Source organism: Coturnix japonica, chromosome 5, assembly GCF_001577835.2.
Source record: "Coturnix japonica isolate 7356 chromosome 5, Coturnix japonica 2.1, whole genome shotgun sequence".
Taxonomy (NCBI): domain Eukaryota; kingdom Metazoa; phylum Chordata; class Aves; order Galliformes; family Phasianidae; genus Coturnix; species Coturnix japonica.
In genome coordinates, this window is record NC_029520.1 from 25,282,676 (window position 1) to 25,304,633 (window position 21,958).

Genomic DNA, 21,958 nt, shown 5'->3' on the forward strand with positions numbered 1-21,958 from the left:
TGAGTGGGATTGGAACTTAACTCTGTTAACTATGGTTGCTTTCTAGTTAAATCAGTTCCTTGGTGTGGTTTGTTCCACGCCAAGGAGGTGAAGGGTGTCATCTGCTCTATCAACAGTAGGCTGGTTTATACTTATGTGAAGTGGTGGTGAAGCTGCAAGTGAAGATAGGTGAGCTAATTGATGGGATGGGATAACTTGCTGTTACCAAGTAAGGGCTGTCTTTCCCTGCTAATGGACAACTATTTTTACCTCTTTTCATACCCACCTACTCAGGTACTCGTTAGGCTCTTTGTTGAGCTGGCACAAACCAGCTGTCCAACAGGAAAACTATGTACCTGTTTTTCCCATGTTGCTGAGTTGACTTGGCTCATGGAATTGTCCAGTGGCACAGATAAGTCATAGGAGCAAGTGACTGTGGTTAAGGCCTAAGAGGAAGGGAGTGAAATGAGCCCAAATCTATGTTCATGTCATGGTTTTGTGAAGCTAAACAATATGTCTCACAGCACAAGACAGTAAAATATGTTAAGAATTTTTGTTGCCTGGCTTTTGAAACTCTCTTATTGGCTTTGAAAAAGTGATTTCTAGTTCTTTCATCACACTGGCTTTGACTGTTGAGTTCACAAAGCGTGTATACTGGAGCAGTGTGTTTCTAGTGCCCTTATTAGGTGCAGTCCAGCCTCCTGTTTTGTTTAACTATGGCTTATTATGAACAATAGCTTTTTTTTAAACTTTGCAGTATCTCATGTAATGATGCATGCTTCAACCTGTGTGGAATGTGCCTTCTCATACAAGCAGAGTGACTCATTTTTCACAGATGTTGAGGCAGAGGGCTACATCAGAAAGCATTGTGTATTAAAACTAGTGAATGACCTTCCTTCTAGAATCTGCAGCTGATGTTCTGGCATGCCTTGTCTAATCCAGAAGGTGTGTAAAAGTTGCAGCTCCTAATATACAAGATTTGGTGGAGATTGCTCAGAACCTGTTAACAAAAAAATCCATGTTTGCGTACTTCTTAAGGAAGTTTCAGTGATCTATGAATGAAAAACAAACAAACAAACCCACAAACTGACAAGGAAACTATCTTCCTTCTTTGTCTTCTTCTCCATGCACATAATAATTTTGAGTACAAGGATTAAGTATGTCTTTGAGAAGAGAGTCTATACAATTTCAGACATGCTATGATTATTGTTAAGTTCCTGGATGAGACAAATTCCATATTCTGTTATATTTTTAAGAGAGATATTAGAAAATTATGACCCTTAGTTTTAGTCTTGTGTACGTCAGTAAGAACTGATACAGATAGTCCAGCTCTGGTCACATAGCCTTATATGGAATAAGGAAACCAGCTATTTCAACCATGTGAGATTTTTAGGTAATAGTGTCATGTGTTAGCATAATTGGCCTGCCTATTTATACATGAAGCAAGGCTGAGATTAGCTAAGTGTCTTATTTTAGCATTTTTTGTAATAATTTATTAGTAATGTGGCTTTTTTCAGCTGAAACTGATTTTATAGTTCAAACATCCTCTGATGCTCCGTAGAGATGTAAATAGAAGCGGAAGTGAGATAATAGAGAATCTGCATTTGGAGAAAATACCATCTAGTTCCCAAGTGGAGGAGAAAGGAAAAATTGACTTGGCTGGGTTAGGGCACTGTCTGAACACAAAGAGGGGCAGATGTCCTAGAAGTAAAAGAATGGCTGTTTAAGGCCTGTGGTTACTATGTGAGACTTTGCTCCCATGCAGTAAATGTATTGAGTACTATTCATGTAATTCAGCTTTATTCTTTTGGAAACTTTATGTCTTAGCATTTTGAAAGTTTGTCATTCAGGCTTTGAATTAAATTTGTTCAGGAACTGACCTCTTTTGTAGCAGAAAATACACGAGATGAGAGTTTGTGGGGCCTGTCAGAGAAAGTAAGAGAATTCTGTCTATAAGCAGCTGAGTTCATATGTGCAGCACATCTCACTCGTTTCTTCTGCTTTTTTTCCCCAGTTCATTGCTGCGCTACGGTGGAAACCTCTCTCTTCAGAGTGCCATGAGTGTCCGCTTCAACAGCAATGGAACTCAATTGCTGGCACTGCGTCGGCGGCTGCCCCCTGTCCTCTATGACATCCACTGTCGACTGCCTGTCTTCCAGTTTGATAACCAGGGCTACTTTAACTCATGTACCATGAAGAGCTGCTGCTTTGCAGGTGATCGTGATCAGGTAATAAGCAATGTTTTCTGGAGTCTACAGAGCTTATGGGAGTGTATGAAAACACCTTCATAGGGTTTGCTTGGTGGCTTTTGTTTGTTCGCTTTAAGTTGATAAAATAGGAGACGGAACATATATAGGGCTACTTCAGAACTGCTTTGCAACATAGACTCTGAATGAAGAAAAATATATATTAAAGCATGTGATAAATTTTACCTCTTGATTGGTGGAAGGTTGCATTCACAAGAGAAATACTTCCTGAGGCTTTTTAGGTCCATTGAATATGATTTTAGAACCATGACTGGACAATACAATACGCATATTCTGCAAGTGGTGATGATGAGGGGTTATGAAGGAATAGTTTGTTCCTCTACTGAGGCAGGATTCTGTCTTTACTAGTAGGTCATTCATAAAGTGACTAACAGCAGTTTACATATTTCTAGAGCTGAACATTGCCCTTGAACAGCTGTATTTAATAACTGCCAACAGTGTTTGGGGACAAAAGATTTATTTTCAAAACACAATTCTGCAAAAATAAGATCTGAGGATTTCTTTGCTGTCATCAATGAAAGTCTTGTAGTCAGAATTCAGTAATCAGTTCTATTGCTGCTGCAGGAGGCAGAGTTGAGCTTATTTTTTTCACATAACAAGTAGAAAAAGCACATTTGCGTCACTGAGCTTAACATTGTGACAAATGGGTATGGGAAGCCTTTGTGTTGCATTCTGTTTCTGAGTTTTACATGGATTTTGGCAGGAGAATCATGATTCAATACTGAAGTCATCTAGAATAAATAGAGATATTTGCTGTAAAGAATGATAAACACGTATATTGTTGAAGGGGGGGGGAGGAAGAGTTGATTTGGGTTCCATTGGTTTAGTAAACCTAAAGATGGCACAGTTTTCTTTTCTAGAAATCAGAGTTAAGCCTGTGTACACTCTGACAAATAATTCAGCTACCTGTTCATTACTGAAGGTCTAGAAAGAAGCCTTAGTGTCTGTTTCCTTTAAGCGGTTTTCTTATGGGTACAGGGTTATTTATTTTAATGGGGAAGATATGGCTGTTTTGTATCAGACTGGTGCTGTGCTTGGGAAGCATGCATTTTTGAAAACCTTGATGTTCTTTTGGTTGGATGGACCTTTAGTTTAGATAAGTGGCAGTACACAATGGTACTAATGAGTTGGAAATCAGAGCAAAAAGAGCTCCATTCCCTTACAAGTGCTATAAGAAGCTAATAGGAAAGAAGAGATTTAATATGGAATGTTCGAGAGGTGTGATCTGATATTTAGATACAGACTTGTACCTATCATCCAGTGGGAGCAAAAGAAAGATAATGAATCTGCAGGAAATACCAACATGTGGGCCAGCTGTGTATGTCTAAACCTGTCCAGTAATACTCATTCAGCTGGTTGTGTTTATCAGCACCATAGAGGGTCCTTAGATATTACTTAGAAATTAACTTAGATATCTACTTAGGTATTAATAGTTCATACATTGTCTCTAGTAATTTGAAAATGCAACTCTCCATTGTTCAGGAACTATCGTGTGTTCTCTAAAATGTTATTTCATCTGATCAAGTTGCATTTTGACTCTATTTTAACCTTAATGAGAAAAGGCATATCCTTAATTCACCATTGCTTGATAGTTGTCACAAGTAGTCAGCAGTTTGAATCAAGCTCTCCTGGCTTGTCACTCAAAAGGGCAGCCTGCATCTAACAGATTTGCAATGATTTGCATACCACCTGCATAGCACCCATGATGCAAGTAGAATTGAAACCTCTTAACAATGAATGAAATAACATTAATACTTTAAGGAACAAAAGCCGTAAAGATTCACCTGTTAATCCCAATGATTTACTTTATTTTATTATTATTTAATTCTAAAGCAACACAATCTGAAGTGCTTTAGATGGTTTTGAGTTTTACATGTATGGGGCAAGAGGTACAGCCCAAGCAAGGTAACAAAGATCTCTGAAGATGAAGAGAGGATGAACAGCTTTGCTTCTTTTTGTGTCCTTGCATGCTGTTGATTTCATCCAAAAGCATTGTTGCCCATGTCAAGTTGATTTGAAAACCAGTGAGTAATATATGCAAATGTTTTTCCTAGAAATGCCCCCGTCTTGTTTATTCCTACTACCAAAACATGAAAGGTGGTGTTTAGTTGGTGCTTTGTTTGCACCCATTTATAATTGCCTTCATTTGCTTCTCTCTGAACCCCAGCTTTTGTCTACGCTAGGAGTGCAGTGACCTCATTCACATGCCACTAATTTTTCTTCTTTTTGTAGGAGTTCAGATAAATGTGTTCAAAATTGTATGTTGTTGCTGTATCCAGGAGCTCACTTGAGTCATACAACTGTGAAAGGAAGGAAGGATAAGACAGGCTAGATGGATCATATATGACAAGCAGAGCATAATTTGACCATCATTTTGGTACAGGCATCCAGGCCCAGGTTCTTAAGCCATTTCTTATTTGTCTAAATCCCACTAATTATACCCTCAAGTTGTGTCAATAGGACTGATGGGGAACTTCTGTTCTACATATCATCATCAGAATTCAGGAAATGTTACTTAAATAGTAAGGATTTTTAGTTGATGGACAAGTATGGAAAGTGTCTTCCTGGGTCTGAGGATGCAGGAAATATTATGAAGCTTCAGGTACTCATATGTGCATTTAAGAGTAGGAGCTTTGTAATGATGAAGGAAAAAAAAAAAAACCCTCAGAAAACCCCTCCAAACAAGAATAGACTAGGAGCTTTTCTTAATAACTTCTGTTTGTGTCACAGTGATAAGTGCTATCATCTCATTGTGGTGTGTTTTTTGTTGTTGTTGTTTTGTTTCTTACCTGTGCAACTAATGTGGGACTCTGTAACAGCTGTAGCTGTAAAACTGCCTGCCTCAAAAAAGGTGGAGAGAAATAACTTATGCCCTGTGAATCAAACACAGTCTTAACTCTGGCATGCCCTCAGACATTACATCACCACTCAGCCTTTTCTTTTGACATTACGTTGGTATAGGAGAGTTTCAGGAATGCACCACTCACGGCACTGCAGGCTGCTCCAAACCCTATAAAGTTACTGCCTTCATTATGTTCAAGTCTGTGTACTAAATAGCCCTAGGTTGGGACAACAGAGTTTTGACACAGCAGAATTATTACATGAACATAACCCTTCCAAGAGTGGAATTGGCTGCATAGGTGCCAGAGGTCTTACCTAACTGTACATTGCTTTTATAAAGAAATAGAACTTTTCTTTTGCATTCCTATATCATCTCATGTAAGGACCATTTATCTTTGGAACTAATACTTACCAATGTCTAGCTTGAAAAAGGTAAATCCCTTTTTCTAAGAAGTGCATTTTGTTTCCTTTGCGTAGAAGACTTCATAGTGAAGAGTAGCTTACTGCAGTCGTTACTGCTTAATATGTATGCAAAGCAGTCAATGTGCAAATATTTTGCTATCCTTGGATAAAAAGAAAATTAGTGTATTTGTCTGAAGTTGGCTTCTTTGAAGAATTAGTGATGAGGTGATATTTTGTTTTTACTTTATCTGATTGGTAGGTTAAATCACAGGTATACGCATAAAGTAATGTACATAAAAAAATACATACACAAGTAATGCATCTGGCTATGGATTTAGTTAATTATTCCCCATTGTTTTGGGTGATTGATGTTTGGGAGGCTTTTCAGAGTCTGGGCCTTGGCAGAAGGGGCTGGGAGTTTCCTCTAGCCCTTCTGGTTCTGAGCACCTCTTCCTCTGTTCCCTGGGGCATCCTCCCAGCCCTACTTCTCCTTCTCTTCTGAGTTCCTAAAAGCCCTTGGTGGATGTAGCTGGACCTCTGGAGAGTGAGGCATGAACTCAAAGGGAACCATTCTGAAACTGAATTTTAGAGCCCTAACTAGGAAAAACTGAGGTCTGCAGGCATAGGTCCATCACAGGAGACATGCAGCTTAGTAGTATAGCTCCCAGGAACGGGGAGAGGAAAGGGAAGGAAGAGTGAACAGAATGCGTGTTTAAGTACGATGAGCAATAGGGACTACACTGACGTTTCTCACTGAGCTATGAAACAAGGCCACTTGGCCTTTTCTAGGTATTGAAAAAGTGACTGTGAATTCTGGATCATCCTGGTGAGTAGAATATTTAAAAATTCCTTTAAAAAAGGAATATAGCAGATGGCTGAGAAGAGTGAAACAGAGCAACTGGGGGACGTGCAGTTTCAGCCACCTATAAGAGGAGCCCCCTTCATATGTTTAGATAACACTTTCTTTGGAATGTAATAAGAATATTTCCCTTACCCTAAAAATCTGCAGTAAAAGTTTTGAAGGATGTTGCTTTTGTTCATTAGTAAAATCACTGTTATGGCCTTTCTGCATAGCAAAAATGTAGCTGTAACAATGTTGGTGGATTGTTCCCAGTGATGCTTCTGTAAGTGTTTAGAGCTGCCTCTGACAGAGTTGGCTGCTCCTGAAACTGAGGATTAGAGAGTGGAAATACAACATTTTGGCTTTGAACTTTGTGTACTAGAAGCAATTTGTATTTCTCCACTCTCCTGTGTCATGGCTTTTCTTTTTTTCAGTCTCAGGAGTGCTTTGCACTGAGGAACAAAGCTACTGTTGTAAAATGCTTTTGGATGTACCTGCCTGATTCTCAGGCCAAGATGGAAATCTCTTAAGCTCTTGTTTGTGCCAGTTTGAACCCTCTTGAACAACAGTACCCAGAAATGAAGGTTTCAAGCTGCTCCTCTGGCTTTTGCACAAAAGCGTATGGAGAATATGGCTGTACTCAAAGCAGATGTGTTCCAGAACTAATTGTAAGGTGAATCTTTTGTAGTGTCAGACACTGCACAAAGGATAGGATTCAGGTCCCAGGATTTAACACAAGGAAGAATATAAAAGAAACATATGATTCAGAAGATCATTCATCTACTAAAAGGGATAAGCTATCTGAAACATACTTCAGCAGTAATTTTCCCCAGTTATCTCCCTCTACTTTTAGACCTTGTCATTGAGACAGCAGCAAGAGATGAACCACCTGCACAGGTAGAGCTGTTATTTGCATCACACCACTCCCTCACCCTACCCCCTGATTACCTCTCTTGAGGGAAGGAATTTCTTAGCAGAGGACAGTGAGAATTTCTGAAACAAGAAGAGGCAGTTGCTCTTCTGGGCTGCATTGTGAGGGGACACACCAAGTAGTGTGGCATTAAAAGGGGATGTCCTGTGTGGTTCTTAGGTTCTGCTGGCCCCTGCCTAAACCCTGTGCAAGCTGACTAAAATAAAGCCCAGGGAAGCCCAACTCACACAGGCTGCTACTGTGTTATGAGAGCCACAAGGGTTGTATGTGGGAGTGTACCTATTGAGGAGGGCAGCAGATAATCATCAGAGCAGGTCTTCTAGCTGTACTCATAGGAACTCCATACTGTAAGATTCATCAGCATAAAGGAACAGCCTGACACAAAGATGAAGGCATGAAAAGAGACAGAAATATTTGGTCAACTGGCTTTTGTTTACTTCTTGCTTGCTTGAGGAAAGGAAAAATGTGGTATGTCTGCTTTGTGGGAAGTCTTTTTTTATACCTCCGGAATTGCCCACATCACACAGATTGCATTATCTTGCTGGTGTGTGTGTGTGTGTGCACACATCTTTTTGCTTTTTAAATAGAAAAAAAAAATGTTTTTCCTTCATAGAATCATTTAGTTTGGAGAAAACATTCAAGATCTTTAAGTCTGACCATCAGTCGTGTATGTGTCCTTAACTTGTTGGGTTTTTTTCCTGATCTGTGGGCACAACAACAGAAAGATGATATAAAAATAAATCTATGGGCTTTTGACTTGCAGAAAAATGCAGACTTAGCATTCAAATTGTGAACTAAATATCAATAGTTATAAGGCAGATTTAGTCTTGTTGAGATGCCTGTACCTGCTCTAGGCACCTTACTTACAAATGAAACTCTTCTGCCAAAGAAGCAGCTGTACTTGGGGGAAAAAAGAATCTTTGTCAAACATTTTTCATCAAAGTGTGCAATTTTATTTTGTGTTGAGATGTGTAATACATACACACACAGTTACGAGTTGGCCCTTTTATTTTTTTAATGTGTAGTTTGCTTCCTAATCTCCTTTGAAATAGTTTCAGGAGAAGTAGATCATAGTGATTTCATAGGCAGTTTGTTAATTTAAGGATCAGTTTGTAACCTATCCTAGGGAACCTGATTTAGTAGGAGTTAAGACTAGATGATCCCCTGAGGTCCCTTCAACTGTCTACGATTCTGTGGGTCTCCATTTGGGCTTCCTCATGCTCAGTGGAGATGTCATTATGGTAATGTCTTTTGCTCAGTGCCTGCATACAAGGCATCACCTGTGTGGCTGTCTAAAATAAATTCGTAATTCTGGGGCCCTCAGGACTTCTATCAGAATTGAAACTGGCCCCCAGTCTTTAAGGTTCTGTACTTCTTCCTTAGCATGTGAACTTTGATGTACTTAAAGGAAATAAGGAAAATCTCTCTAAATGCCTGAGGAAAAAAAAAAAAGTCTAATCTGCTATTTCATGTTGAAAATTTTCTTGGCCCTGTTGAGAAAGGGGCAGACATGCTCAGGTGAATTGACTCTTTCCGAGCTGACTTGTTGGTAAAATAGGAAGCAGTAATATGGAATTTCTGTCTCTCAGACTTCTTGCTGTCTTTAGGAGGAGGGACCCTAAGTTGGACATCTGTAGACACACAAGTTTTTTCAGCTTGGCATTTCCTGTTGGTTACTTAAAAATGTCATTGTCTTCTATGTCCTGTTACCTATGGCCACATTTATCCATGTGTAATAAAATGGAGATTACATGTTTTTCTGTTGTGCATTTTAAGGCAAGTTATTTTAAGTTCTTATTCTCTACTACCTGAGTAAGCCCAACCCAAAGAACCACTCATATTTTTGGAAATACGATCCACATCTGCTGGCCCATTGATAGGCCCAAAAGTTTAAAAATATCACTGATCTCACTCATAAACAACAGGGAATTTTATGGAAACAGGAAACATGGCTGTTGCAAATTATGGAATAAGGCTAGATATAATTTTATTGAAATACTCCATATTCAGTAGTACCTGAGTAAATGTTGCCTGTGAGATTTTGAGAGCTTTCAGAACAGCAGTAGTAAGAATAAATCCCCAGAGTGCTAGTATTGCAAAATGCAATGCTAATGCTGCTGTTAAGAGACTATAGCTGCAACAGATTAGATCTCTGCTTATTCGTATCAACTGTTCTAATCTCCTTGGGGAAAGAGAAAACGAGACGTATTGCAGTGGAATGAGTGGGAAGCACTAGTCCAGCGTGATTCTGCCAGATTCCTGATGGCGGTTCATTTTAAGCAGTTCATGCATACATGAAGCTCGGACTGAATTTGTTCTTTTTCTAGCAGCAGACTCTAACCACGCCTGAGAATTTTCTTCCTTCTAAGGCAAACTTCTGAATCAGCAGCTTGTAGTCATCTGGAAGCCTTTTCCTGTCATTGTTACTAACAGCTAGACGTGGAAGCTGATTCTTCTTCTTATAATAATAACAATAAAAAATAATTATTATCAACTGCTTTTCTCTCTAATCTTGTGTTCATGTGAATATGCTGAATGTTGTCTTTTGAAGTCCTAGTTAGATACAGCAGCAAAAATGCAGACAATGAAACAGGTGGTTTTAATATTGGTCTCTCCCCTCAGACATCTGAGCATCTGTGCTCCCAGCTCTGTGTCTGGTCTGATGCAGAATTCAGCACAACACCAGTTTTCTGGGTTACCTTCTGCTTAGAGTTTGTCTTTTGAGGGGAGAGTGGGAGAAGGGGAGTGCATTTACTGTGCATTTATTCATCTTTCTGAGTGCATATATTTCTTGCCTCTGTGATTTGATTATTTGGGCTTCTCTTCTTGAAGCAAGTCAGCGGAAGGTACTCTCCTGGAAATTACTCTTTGTACATCCCCTCAGGACCAGAAATCCTTGGACAGAATTAAAGGGGAGTCTAAGCATATGCAGCATGATGTTCTTTCATCTGCTGTACTCCAAAGCCCTTTTCTTTCCTTTCTCTTCCTTCCTTTTAAAAGGTCGACTGCCTTCCCTCAGGATTTCAGCCTTATTAACAAAGGCTTGGTGTACTTAACAGCAATTATTTCTTTGAATTCTTTGGTAGTATCAACTGACTTTAATTTCTCAACCTTTATCCTACAACTTTCAACTTGTGTGGGAAAACTGTTAACTTAGCAGTATACTAATGCTGTATATGTGAAATAAAGATTTACAGAGATGATCATGTAAATGTTAGCCCAACTGTGCCTTCCAGAAGCCTTGGGTTTCTGCTGTCTTGTGCAATACTACTCATGTACTCATGATGCCTGCTCTTGAAGCTTAAGCTGGCTATAGCTATAAAGTCATACTTCTGTCTGGCTCTTTGTCTCAAGCTGGGAAGCTACGTTATGCTTCTAGGAGTTCAGCTCTATGTTGTGAGAACATCAAGAGAACATACATCCCAGTGGTATCATTAACATGGTAGAAGAATGGAAAACCACACTTAGTGCTTCACTGATGGTAGTGGAAGATCACAAATTGTGGCCATGTTGCAGAACGTGATGTTTCTGAGGATTACTAGTCCAGCTAGTATATATGATTTATAGTTTTAAAACAGTCTGTAGTTTAAAACATTAATGTTGTATAGAACACTATATCAGTTAATTCTTTTGGTACTTACTCAGGGCTCTCTTAATTCCAGCATTAGACACAGTGACTTCTTCAGAAGCTGAGCTTTCTTCTTTGATTAGACATCAATCGTAACACTGATGCTGTATTCATTCATCCTCATTGCCTCTTAATGCACTTCAAAATACTTTAGCTGTATTTATATTGGGTTGTTGCAAACATTATTAAGCTACAAGGGCATGACTAACTGAAGTGGTGCTTTAAACAGAGATAGTTCATATCTACCTAGAGTTGGCTGCTTGAATGTGGTCCTGGGCAGCCAGATCTAAGTGAGCCTGCTCAAGCAGGGGCATTGGAAAGGATGACCTTTGGAGGTCCCTACCAGTCTCAGCCATTATTTTAAATAACTTGCCTATATATATATATATATATATATATTTAATTAAATTCTCCAAATTGTATGCGCCAGGATTTATGCGAGTCCTTGTGCTGAACTACAGCTTATGACTCTGTCTGTGTGGCAGAGGTTGTCTTCCTGTTTTCATGATGTTGTGATGTACTGAAAAATTCCAGGTAGGCATTTTCCTGACCCTGCCTCTGCAACCAAACCAAGAGAAAAACACAAAAAACACTCTCAAGGTTTTTATTTGTTAGTGTTAGAGGTTGTTGGTTTTGTTTTTTGGGTTTTTTTTTTTTGTTTGTTTTTTCATTGAATAAATTGCATCAAAAAAGAACTCAGGAAGCAACTTTTCCTAAGTTGTATATCAGGGCAGGCATTTTCAAAGTCAGATCATGTTGATCAGGGAGTTGTCTGGTTAAATTTTGTATTTGAAAGGATGGAGATTCCCCTGCATTGCTGGGGCATTTGTCACACTCCTGAACATGTTGTTCCTTAGTGCTCAGCTGGAACTTTACTTGCTGTGACTTGTAACTGTTGCTTCCTAAGCAATCACTGCACGCCCTTGAGGACAGTCATCCCTGACTGCTCTGTGTTCCTTTGGGCACTTGGAAGATCGTTGGGGTATGTCCCTTTGCTTTCACCTCTGGCTAAATAAGGCCAGTTCCTTTAGCTTTTCCTCACAGATTGTGTGTCTTCACAGTCTCAATGGCCCTTCTCTACTCCATCCAATTTATTAGTGTTGCTCTTGTGTCCTCATGGGTCCCCCTGATCCAATACTCAGATGTGGCTTCTCAAGGGACAGGTAAAGAGAATAATCACCTGCTTTGACCTCTTGATTCTATTCAAGATAATATAGTCAAATTGCCATTAGTCCCCATTGCTGGGAGACTACGCTCATCTTTTATTTTCTTTCTTCTAAAGAAACAGAGAATATCCTCAATCAGGAGTTTTCAGTGGGCAGTGAGTAGTATGCCAGATATCCTAGAAAACTACCCATTGAGTTTACAGGTCATACTGTGTTTCCATCTGCAAATCAAAGGATGCTCTGTCACTTCTGGGCCTGTCATTTTTAGACTCGTTTGATTTATTGCATAAAATGGTAAATTGTTCTCATATTAAGGAGTTAGAACTTTTTTAAAAATATGAATTATGGTTGTAAGTTCAAGATACTGAGCATTTTACAGGTTCTCATCTTAATGTTTTGTAGGCAAGCCAGTCATTGCTTAAACAGCAATGCTTTGGTAATAAATGCCAATGGTTGGCAACACTTTTCATAACTTCTAGCAAGACTTTTTTGCTGTTCTTTGAAGCATTCATTTTCTGTGTACCAAAATGTATGAGAGCTGCTTTCTTTCTGGTTGCTGGGAGGTTGCCTGTGAGAGCCTTAATTTGTGTAGATCTGGCACCGCAGCTCAGCCTGCTGTGGTCTAACGTTTACAAGCAGTCAAATGAAAGGGGAAGCATGTATTCCTGGCACTGTCAGGTCGTTTTGGCAGAGGTTAGCTGCCTAAGTGCTTGAACATGTTGACTTGCAGAAATTGCTTTTTTGGCATGGAAAGGAAGGGTCTATGAGTGATGCAGAACTAGTGCACACAAGTTTTAAATGGGACTCGTGTTTGATCAGTGCTTCTTACCTACCAGAAAAATGAGCAGAATTGCATTCATAAATGCTTACTCACATCCTAAGTCTTTAAAAATAAAAGAGAGAAGAATGGTTGGATTGTGGTAGTTGGAGACCAGAGAAGGAACTTCAGTAGCTGGTGATTGCTTTTTTTTTTTTTTTTTTTGTGGTTGGAAGCATCCAAACTCTGCAGGAATGTAATTAGCATTGCAAACAGAATATATGCAAATTTATATTAGCTTTCTCCATGTTGGTATATGTTTTTTGTTTATTTGTTTCTCAGTCCTATGTTATTCCAGGACTTGTCTTCTCACTGCTTGGTGATACTTTGCCTGATGAGTTTATGTATCCCTGGAGAATGAAAGACAGAAACCAATTATATTTGAGCCAAACAAAACAAAATTTCTTTCTTATCAAAGGTTAGAAAAAAGATGGTCTTGCTCTATTTGTTTCTTCCTTTCCTCTATTCAAATAATTACAATAAAATTTAAAAAACATCTTTTTGACTACATTGATTAAGCAGAAGTTCCAAGTCCATTGAGGATGTTAGATTGACTCTCTCTGTATGAGTATAAATAGAATTGATATCTGCCTGTGGTTCTGTTATGTGTCATCTCATCTCTAATTTGGGATTTACAGTTCACTGGAAAAGAGATATTTGAAGACATGGCACAGCTTATGGCCTCTTCTTTGAACTGAAGGGCGTAAGCTTTTTTTCCACATGAGATGTCAACTGTTAATCCAGTGCATGTTTGCAGTATGTTATGTAGGGTTATTACAGATTAAATGTTGCCTAAATGTTTAATCTGTCCATCTCTTCAGAGGAACTGTAATCAGGAAAAAAACCAAAATCAGTGTGATTCACATGTTTTGTTTTGGTCTGCTTGAGACTTGGTAAGAGTGCTCAACTTTTGTTTTGTTCAGTGTTCAAGGATACCATCATCACTGACTGACCTTTGATGGTCTGCAGTAGACTGCCTTGAGCCATGCACGTTGTGCTTATGTGTAGCGGATGTGCTGGTTCTCTCCTTAGGTACACGCTTGAAGAAGTTTTTCTTTGCAGTTTAAGAGCTGAGGGGAAAAAAGAACAAACGACTTAACATTAAAAAAAAAAAATTAAAACTTTTTTTTAAAGACAAGTGTTGCAAGCTACAAGATCCAAGTTTGATATAGTTCTGTATGCATCAAAGCCAGTCGTTGTCTATAACCTTATGTAGCAAAGAAGCCATATTCTCTGGACACTGGGTGTTGGATTTATGAAGAGTACTTTTGAACTTCTGTCCATTTACAATGATGAAGTGTTTTTCTGTTGTACCTTACCCCTACCTAAGGATAAGTTGACCAGTGCAGTGCAAAGAATAAGAAAATCATCTTGTTTTTTTTCTTTTTATGTTTTGAGAAGCCAGATCAAGAATAACTTAATTCATGTGTTACCTTGTGGTAAACTGTTTTTTATTTTTATTCTTAACAGTACATTCTTTCGGGCTCTGATGACTTCAATTTGTATATGTGGAGGATTCCTCCAGATCCAGAAGCAGGTAAGTTTTTATTATTGTTATTTCATACTAGTGAAGCTTGCAGCATAAAATGTTTATGGATTTCCAGACTGATACTTACACTTCCAGTACATTGACCTGTTTTGTACAGTGCACCTGTCTTCTCTTGTACCTTTCCTCCCACCCCAAAATCCTCGCACTGAATTCTAGTACAAAGCAGTTATTCTCTTGGACTTTCTGAGCGGAGGAGTGCTGTTGCTGGTAGAAATTATTGCTTTGGGCTATTTTTGACCATTCTGAAGGTGGGGCAGACATGCTAAGAAAGTAACTGTAGCAAAGTCTGTGTAAAAGAATTGGAGAGATGATGTTGAGTAAAGAAAAGCAACAGCCTGGGATGTAACAGTAGCATTTGATTTCATATCATCCAGTAATATGTAGAGTTTGCCTATACAACGTCATCCATTATTACCTCTGGGCCCTACAATGTCAGCATCTCTAAAATGTCAGAGTGGTGTTGCATTCTCATTAAATTTCTAAGCAAATCTACTGCTTCTATTTTGAATGACTTTCACAATTTAAATTGTACATCTTAGTGGTATTAAGGACAACCAAGTGTTATTTCATGATTTTGAGGTACTCTAACAATAGTGAGAGCAAATTGCAATCTGCCTTGGAGATGAAGTGAAAAGATCTTGTTTCATTTTGAAATGCCATTCATCACCACTATTTAATCGAGCTGAGAGGATGATTTGCTGCTTAAAGGTTTGGTTACCAGTAGAGTTTTGAGTAAAATGTTGTTTGAATCTTGGACTGGTTATCTGGTGAACATTTGGTGTTGCAGTCCAGAAGTTCTGAAGATGGTCCTGTTAAAAATGCCTGTTTCTTGGCCTAGTGTTTTTTATTATAAGTTTTGTAGAAACATCCTTCTGCTCAGCTTTTAATTTGTATGATTCTCTTTTTCTTTTGTTATACTTTTATTAATTATGGAATTACCTTCTCTTTAAAACAAAAATTACATACATTTAAATACTATTTATCAGTAAATTTTCATGTGAGCACTGTAGAATGACATTTTTTGCATTTATTAAATTAAGGCGTTTGTGTTTGTCTGGCTGTAATGCTCCTGATTATTTTCTTTTCCAGAGAACTGCAGATGACAAACTTTTTATCTGGGATCTTTGCGCAGAGCAGTAGCTAGAATTACTTCAAAACAATGTCATGTGTGTTTCAGTCAGCTTTTTTTGTTTCTGATTCTTGAAACTTGAGGAAGGGTGTCAGTAAACTTGCAACATTTCAGTTACAAAATTAATTACTTCATGTCAATTGCCTTCAGTACTTGCCTAATGGAACTGAAAGATCTTGTAGTAGGAACCCGCGTGTCTTAGAGAACTGCTCGATTTACATGAGATTTATTGGAAGATTTCAAAAGGTTCATGAGCTTTGATAGACACAGAAATTCTGTTTTCGTGGCAAATAACACATTACCCATCCCAATCACTCACAATAGTGCTGTTGAAGCTCTTCTTCACTCAGAAGTGCTGTTGAAGCTCTTCTTCACTTGAAGGGTTGTGCCTGTTTTGATTGTGATGAAATGTCCTCTTTAAAATCTGATCCTGTGGTTCACAGTAGTTGATTTATAGTTTGCTCTGCTTCCTTCTTGGAACAGGAGTCTTGCTATCAGGTGTGGAGACCCTAGAAACCTCCGGCTTCAGAGGAACACTCCTTATTCTTATTATTAGCTTAAATTAAGAACATACTTGGGTCTGCAGTATTAAGGGATAGAATGTGGTTTTTCATTTAAATATTTCACAAACTAGACAGGATGATATAATGTCCTGTTGGTAACTTTTTTAAATAAAAGTAGTGCCCCAAGTGATGTCTGTCTTTACAGTTGAATTAAGACACTGTTGCTATAAATATTTATGGTACAACTCCATTAAACTATATCATTTATCAGTAAAAAACAAAAACAAAACAAACAAAAAAACCCCCATATTTTCAAGCATAAATCTTTTTAGATACTTTTTCCTTAAGGACAACTCTGAAACAGATTCCTTTGGTTATGCTCAGGTGTAGTTACTACTTGCTATCTAAAGGTTAGCAATATTACTAGAGAGAGATAAGGAATGGAAAGAAACACACCAGTCAAACAACTGCAAGTTTATTTCATGATGGAGGAATCCAGATACCTGCTTTGTAAATTTGCCTGGAAAATTGAACAAATTCTACCTTTTTTTTTTTTTTCCCCCTAATTTTTAATTTTTATTTTTTATTTTTTTGCAAATATTTCCAAATCAGAGTTGCCATACCTGTAGGCTGCTTTGAGTTGTTCTCCTCAGATGGAGATTCCTCCAGTGGTTTTGTTCAGACTAGTTTTTTAAGACAGGATTTATGTAAAAACTGGGGAGGAGTAAAAAAATATTCCCTAAGCTGCTTAGGAGGCTCTTCTGTTGAAGAGTCTTGTCGACTGTCTCTACAAGTTTAGGTTGTTTTAAACAGGCCAGGATTTCCAGTGCCTAAAGAGGAGTTGCTTTTAAATCACCTTTTGTCCTTATTTAAAAACAGAGTACTTTGTTAGTTATTCCACTTCCTTCTCCATCCACTGTTGCTTCAGAAGTAATTGCCAGTTATTTGGTAAGTCTGTTAGCCAACTTCCTCTTTAAAGCAATTATTCCATTTTCTTCAGAGGCAAAGATTCTAGCAAAATATATACATTGGCCTGGTAGAAGAAAAGCAGTCCTGAGTTTCCATGACATTTATCTGACTTAAAGGAAAGTTAGAAGTGAGAAGTGACCTGTTCAGCAAGCCTGTTAAACAGCACAAACACTTCAGGCAGTATTAGAACGCACTCCCATAAACATGGTCTCTTGGTAAAGAATCTCTGTTCAAGACAGAACCTGGTGTATCTTGTGGAGTAATGGAGGGTTTGGTAGGGCTTTATATTCCTCACTCGCTACTCTGAGTCATTTTTGTAATTCAGAGCTTTTCTCTCTTGCTTTTGTAATACTCCTCTAAGATGCTGTGTGAGGTGTGTGATATTTAGTTGTGACTGGAAAAAGGCAGTCTGCAGTCCTTCAGTTTACATTGTCAGGCTCTTATCAGACTTTACAAAAACTTTACTAAATCAGAGCTACAAACTGATTCAAGACCTCTTTTTAATTCTGTCTTTGACTGCAACTGCTAGCAAGAAAGGGCCTGATATTGTGGTACAGTTACTAAACTAATTGCATGAACTTTCAGCAAAACTGATGCAATTTTTCTTCCCTTTTTCTTGGCCACTGTAAACGCAGACTGCTCTTAAGATTGAAGAGTTCAGCAACAGATCTTTTAATAAAAACAGTTGAACACGGCTGTCTCGTTGGAGACAGCTTGTGGTTTCAGCTTCCTGAGTTGCAGGCTGACAGATGAAGATGAATAATAAGTGATTAGTTACTTCATAATGTCTTGTTATTCTTGAGATTTTATGTATGTGCTCACTTAGGGTCAGTTTTCTGACCTCACTCACAGGGGAGAATACCCTGGAAACTTGTGTTGGTTTTTTTTCATCTTTAATTTCAATAAAAATGTGTTTATTTGTGAGCAGTGGTCTTGGGATCATTTTGCTTTTAGGACTGTAGTTCGTTTCTTCCTTCAGGTCAGTGCTGATGGTAGTGTGCTATGGGACATTTATGCAGTGATTGCAGCAAGTCTGTGGTGGGGCAGAACCACAGTAGTCATCTCTCTTAGATAAGGAAAAAAGGGATCAGAGTGGGAAGGTTGTGCTGAGGTTCATTTTTATAATAAATTTGTCTTTTGCTTTCACACTGTTGCTTGTCTCTGCCAGCAACAACAGTAGGACAGCTGGTATAGATAAGGTATGGATACTGCAGGTATTGAGCAACAACAAAAGTAGGGACAAAACAGATGTCCAAAATAGCATCTACTGCTACAGCTTTGCACCTGTTCTTTAAATGTTTAAATCTGATTTTTAAATTTATTTTTTGCTTTTGGAAGGTGAGGTGCAGTAGGGATTGCCTGGAAAGGCAGGCTGCCTAAGGCAGCAGCTGACACCAACCCACCACTCCATGTGCTTTCACTGGTCATTTCACCTATCCTGAGTGGTGGTGGGGAGGTGGTGAAGGTGACAGGCTGCAGCTGGTGTTGGATCTGCTTTCTTTTGGAGAGATGCAGCCTTTTGCTTTCTACAGGAACAGCAGGAGTGCTAAGGCAGACTTCCCTGGTGCCTCCCCCAAACCATCCCTTACCTTGCTGAAACAGATTCTCAGCTAGCCCTTGTTCTCACCCTGTCTTTGGTGTGACCAAAGCCAATTCTGTCTCTGCTGAGAAACCTCAAGTTTGTTCTGGTTGCTACTACAGCTGGAATCAGGATCCTGGTTCTGCTAGAGGGGATGTTGCAGGAACCCGTGCTTTCAGGACAGCAGTGTTTGTGTTTAAGCTTCACTACAGACAGGTCTGAGGAGCAAAGCCATCTGGCATGACTGTACAAAACAAAATGGGGGTGTGCAAGTGGCCAGGGACTTTTTAAGGGCTATAAGCATAATCATCTGCCCCGATGGCAGAGGTCTTGTATGCTAGGAATATTCGTTTGTTTGCTTGGCTGGTGCAAGGACGTGAAGCAATGTCGAAGTTCCTCAGCATGCAACAGTAATGTTGCTCTCTCCCATGAGCACATCGTGACCTCATAGGATTCAAATGTGGGGTTGCGGCCTATGGTCTAAATGTGTCCTGTATTGTTATTAATGAAAACCAAATTATTTTTAAGTTAGATTTTTATTGTAGTGCCAAGTACTACAGTCAGATGGCATGCTGTGGCACACTGGCAGCAGCTGTAGATATCTGTTTTTTCTCAGGAGCTTTCAGCGCTTTGAGTAATTCACAAGGCGTGTATGATGTTATGCATTACTCTATGGAGCATCTTTCTACCTTATATGAACAACCAGCAGGGCTGCTTTTGCAGTGTCCTAGATAGAAAGGGCTTCTTTTTAATGAGGTCATTTAATTCCTCTGTTACAGTGAAGATTGTTCCTCATCCCAGAAAATTCTCCAGTGCTTTGAATTGTTAAAAATCTTTGTAGCATAGCAGCTTCCATCACTTTAAAGACTGTTCCACATTCTTAGAGGATTTGTGCACTAGGGTGCTCTTTGTAATATTCACTTCTCTCTTTTTCTTACTCTCCAAGCAGTTTCTTCAATTGTTTATTTGGTTTAAATACTGCTGTGCATTGTGAATCTTAGGCATGGGGAGTCAGATTGCTGCCCACATAGCTTGCTCTCACTCTTGTTTCACTAGTGTGTGCTTGTTGTTTGTTTTTAATTTGTTGCTGCGTACCATCAAGCGTGTTTCTTAAATTGAGAGCATCAGCTCATTTTCATAAATATGCAAAGCTGCATAATTATTAGGGTTTCATTAGCATAAAATTTAAAACACAAATAATAAAGCAAGTCAATATGTAATCCCTTTGATAACTTAGAACACACCCACTGCTTTCAAGGCATTGTACTATTGTTTCCGTCTATACTGTAGCATGTAGATGTGCCTTGGCATTACCACCATCTTGTCTAACGTGTCTTGGGAAGTATTGTCAGACCAGCTCCTGTATTTCCATCCCTGCTCCCAGTGGTTAGGAAGTTAACCAGCCTGATTCACATGATGGTTTGAAAGCAATTGAGATGTTGCTTTGTAGCATGGATAGACAGGAGCATCTGAACTAATACTCTCAGGAGTGTGGTTTGCATTGTAGATGGTTCTGTGGGAAGCTGGGAGTTGTATTTGATGATCCTTATGGGTCTTTTCCAGCTCTGAGTATGCCGTGATATTTGAAGGTGGCATCAGGAATTTGAGTGGCCAACCTCAAGTTAACATTCAGATGCATTTTATTTTCCTTTTATTTATTTATTTACTTCTGCCAGCTGACATAAGCAGGCCAAGGTTGTGAGATGGCTAGAAGATGAATGGCTGCAGCTCAGTCTCTGCTGAGCCTGGACTATTTGAGAGACCAGGGGCATTCCAGACTAGTTTGAACATGACTTTGTCTGCCTCAGAGATACTCATGTAATAGGCTATCAGCTCCTCTGAGCTACTATAATATGGAGGGTCCGCTGAGAGGATAGAGAAGGCAGCTTTGCATTAGGGATATCACTGAGGTTTGTAGGAGTTGGTAGACTAAAATTACATCAGGCAAAGGAATTCTCCAAAATGAGGTGCTGGGGCAGTCTCTTACATTCAACACAAAGATTAATGGGGCCTTGCTGGAGTCAGTGCTTTTTATTTTAAATAATGGAAACCTTTCATGCTACTGGAAAAGGCAGACTGCTAAGCTTTGTGATTCCACTAATCACAAAGCTCATGGGGACTTTTCCTGTAATTGGCAGTTAGTTGTTTTAAGGGGCTTTGTGGAGAAGTTCAATCAAGTTCACTCTAAAAGGAGTGAGGTATGTTCTAGGACTGTGCTTCATCTGATTTTACTATTAACAGCTTGAAAGGAATCATCTTTGATTTAGGGAACTTCATTATTAAAAGCAGAAAGCTTTGGAGTTCAGTCACACTGATTGAATGTGGAAAAAGGCCCAGGGAGAGCTGTGTTCTAGATGCGGCATGTTGTGTACTCTTCATCCAGTGCTCCTGATGAATTTATAAACATTTGAAGTTTCAGAGGACAACATTAAATAACTGCTAATACTGTCCTACTAGGTAAATAATCATGGGTCAGTTCACAGTGCTTGATGGTTTCACAAGAGGCCAATGACTAACTTAGAAATGCAGCCCAAGTTAAGGATGCCCTGAATTTGTATTTCATTTCTGTTATGGTTCTTTCTTTGCTCACTGTCCCTCTAACTTCTGAATTTTCTGTAAGTGCCTCATTGAGTGTATTTGTTGTTTCCTGCTGAATTCAGGCAGCTTAGAGTCCATGGTTGATTAAAACTTATTTTCAGCATTACTTACAGGTTTGGAAACATTTCCTGAGCAAATTGTCTCTTTGGTCCCAAGACCCTCTTTCCTGGAACGTTTGTCTGCTAGGTCAAGATAAACACATTGAGAACTGGACTTGATGTAACCATGTACAGTTGGCTTGATAGATGCAATTGGATTGACAACTATGATTTGTCTGGAAAGAATGCTGTGGGAGTAGGGCAACTTGCCATCAGCCACAAATGTGGTCATGAACGTCTGTTGGGATGAGTGGAATGAAAGGTTGTGAGGAATCTGAAAGAAAGGAAAAAAAAAATTAAAAGAGCCCAAGATAACATTTGATGAACTATTGCAGGTAGCTCAGTCTCAGGGCAATTCTGGTGAATGCATCTTGATGTTAACCAGAATCATCTTGCTTTCCAGCTACTTGAATTTTAAATCAGCCTTTATTTTGTAGACAGAGTTGATGCATCAAGTTTTATTTGTTTTGTTTTTGACTTGATCATCATCTCTCTTCATCTCTCTTTCCTTTTCAGGTATGTTATCTTTCTGTCTTGAAGTGTGATAATACTGCAGTTTGATCTGCAGAAAATGATCTGAGTAAATAGATCTTTACAGCTTTTGGAAAGTTTTCTGTTTGCAGACAAGTTTAGGATTATTAGGTGTTGGGTGACTCCTTAT

General features: G+C 38.9%; 1 protein-coding gene across 1 annotated transcript in view; it reads left to right on the forward strand.

Annotated features, from left to right (window-relative positions):
- DCAF5 (DDB1 and CUL4 associated factor 5) overlaps positions 1–21,958 on the forward strand; it is a 57,450-nt gene that overhangs the window by 27,531 nt on the left and 7,961 nt on the right. Inside the window, exons 6-7 of the mRNA XM_015864703.1 lie at positions 1,994–2,207; positions 14,343–14,409. Of these exons, the coding sequence (XP_015720189.1) occupies positions 1,994–2,207; positions 14,343–14,409 (281 nt within the window). The remainder of the gene's footprint in view (positions 1–1,993; positions 2,208–14,342; positions 14,410–21,958) is intronic.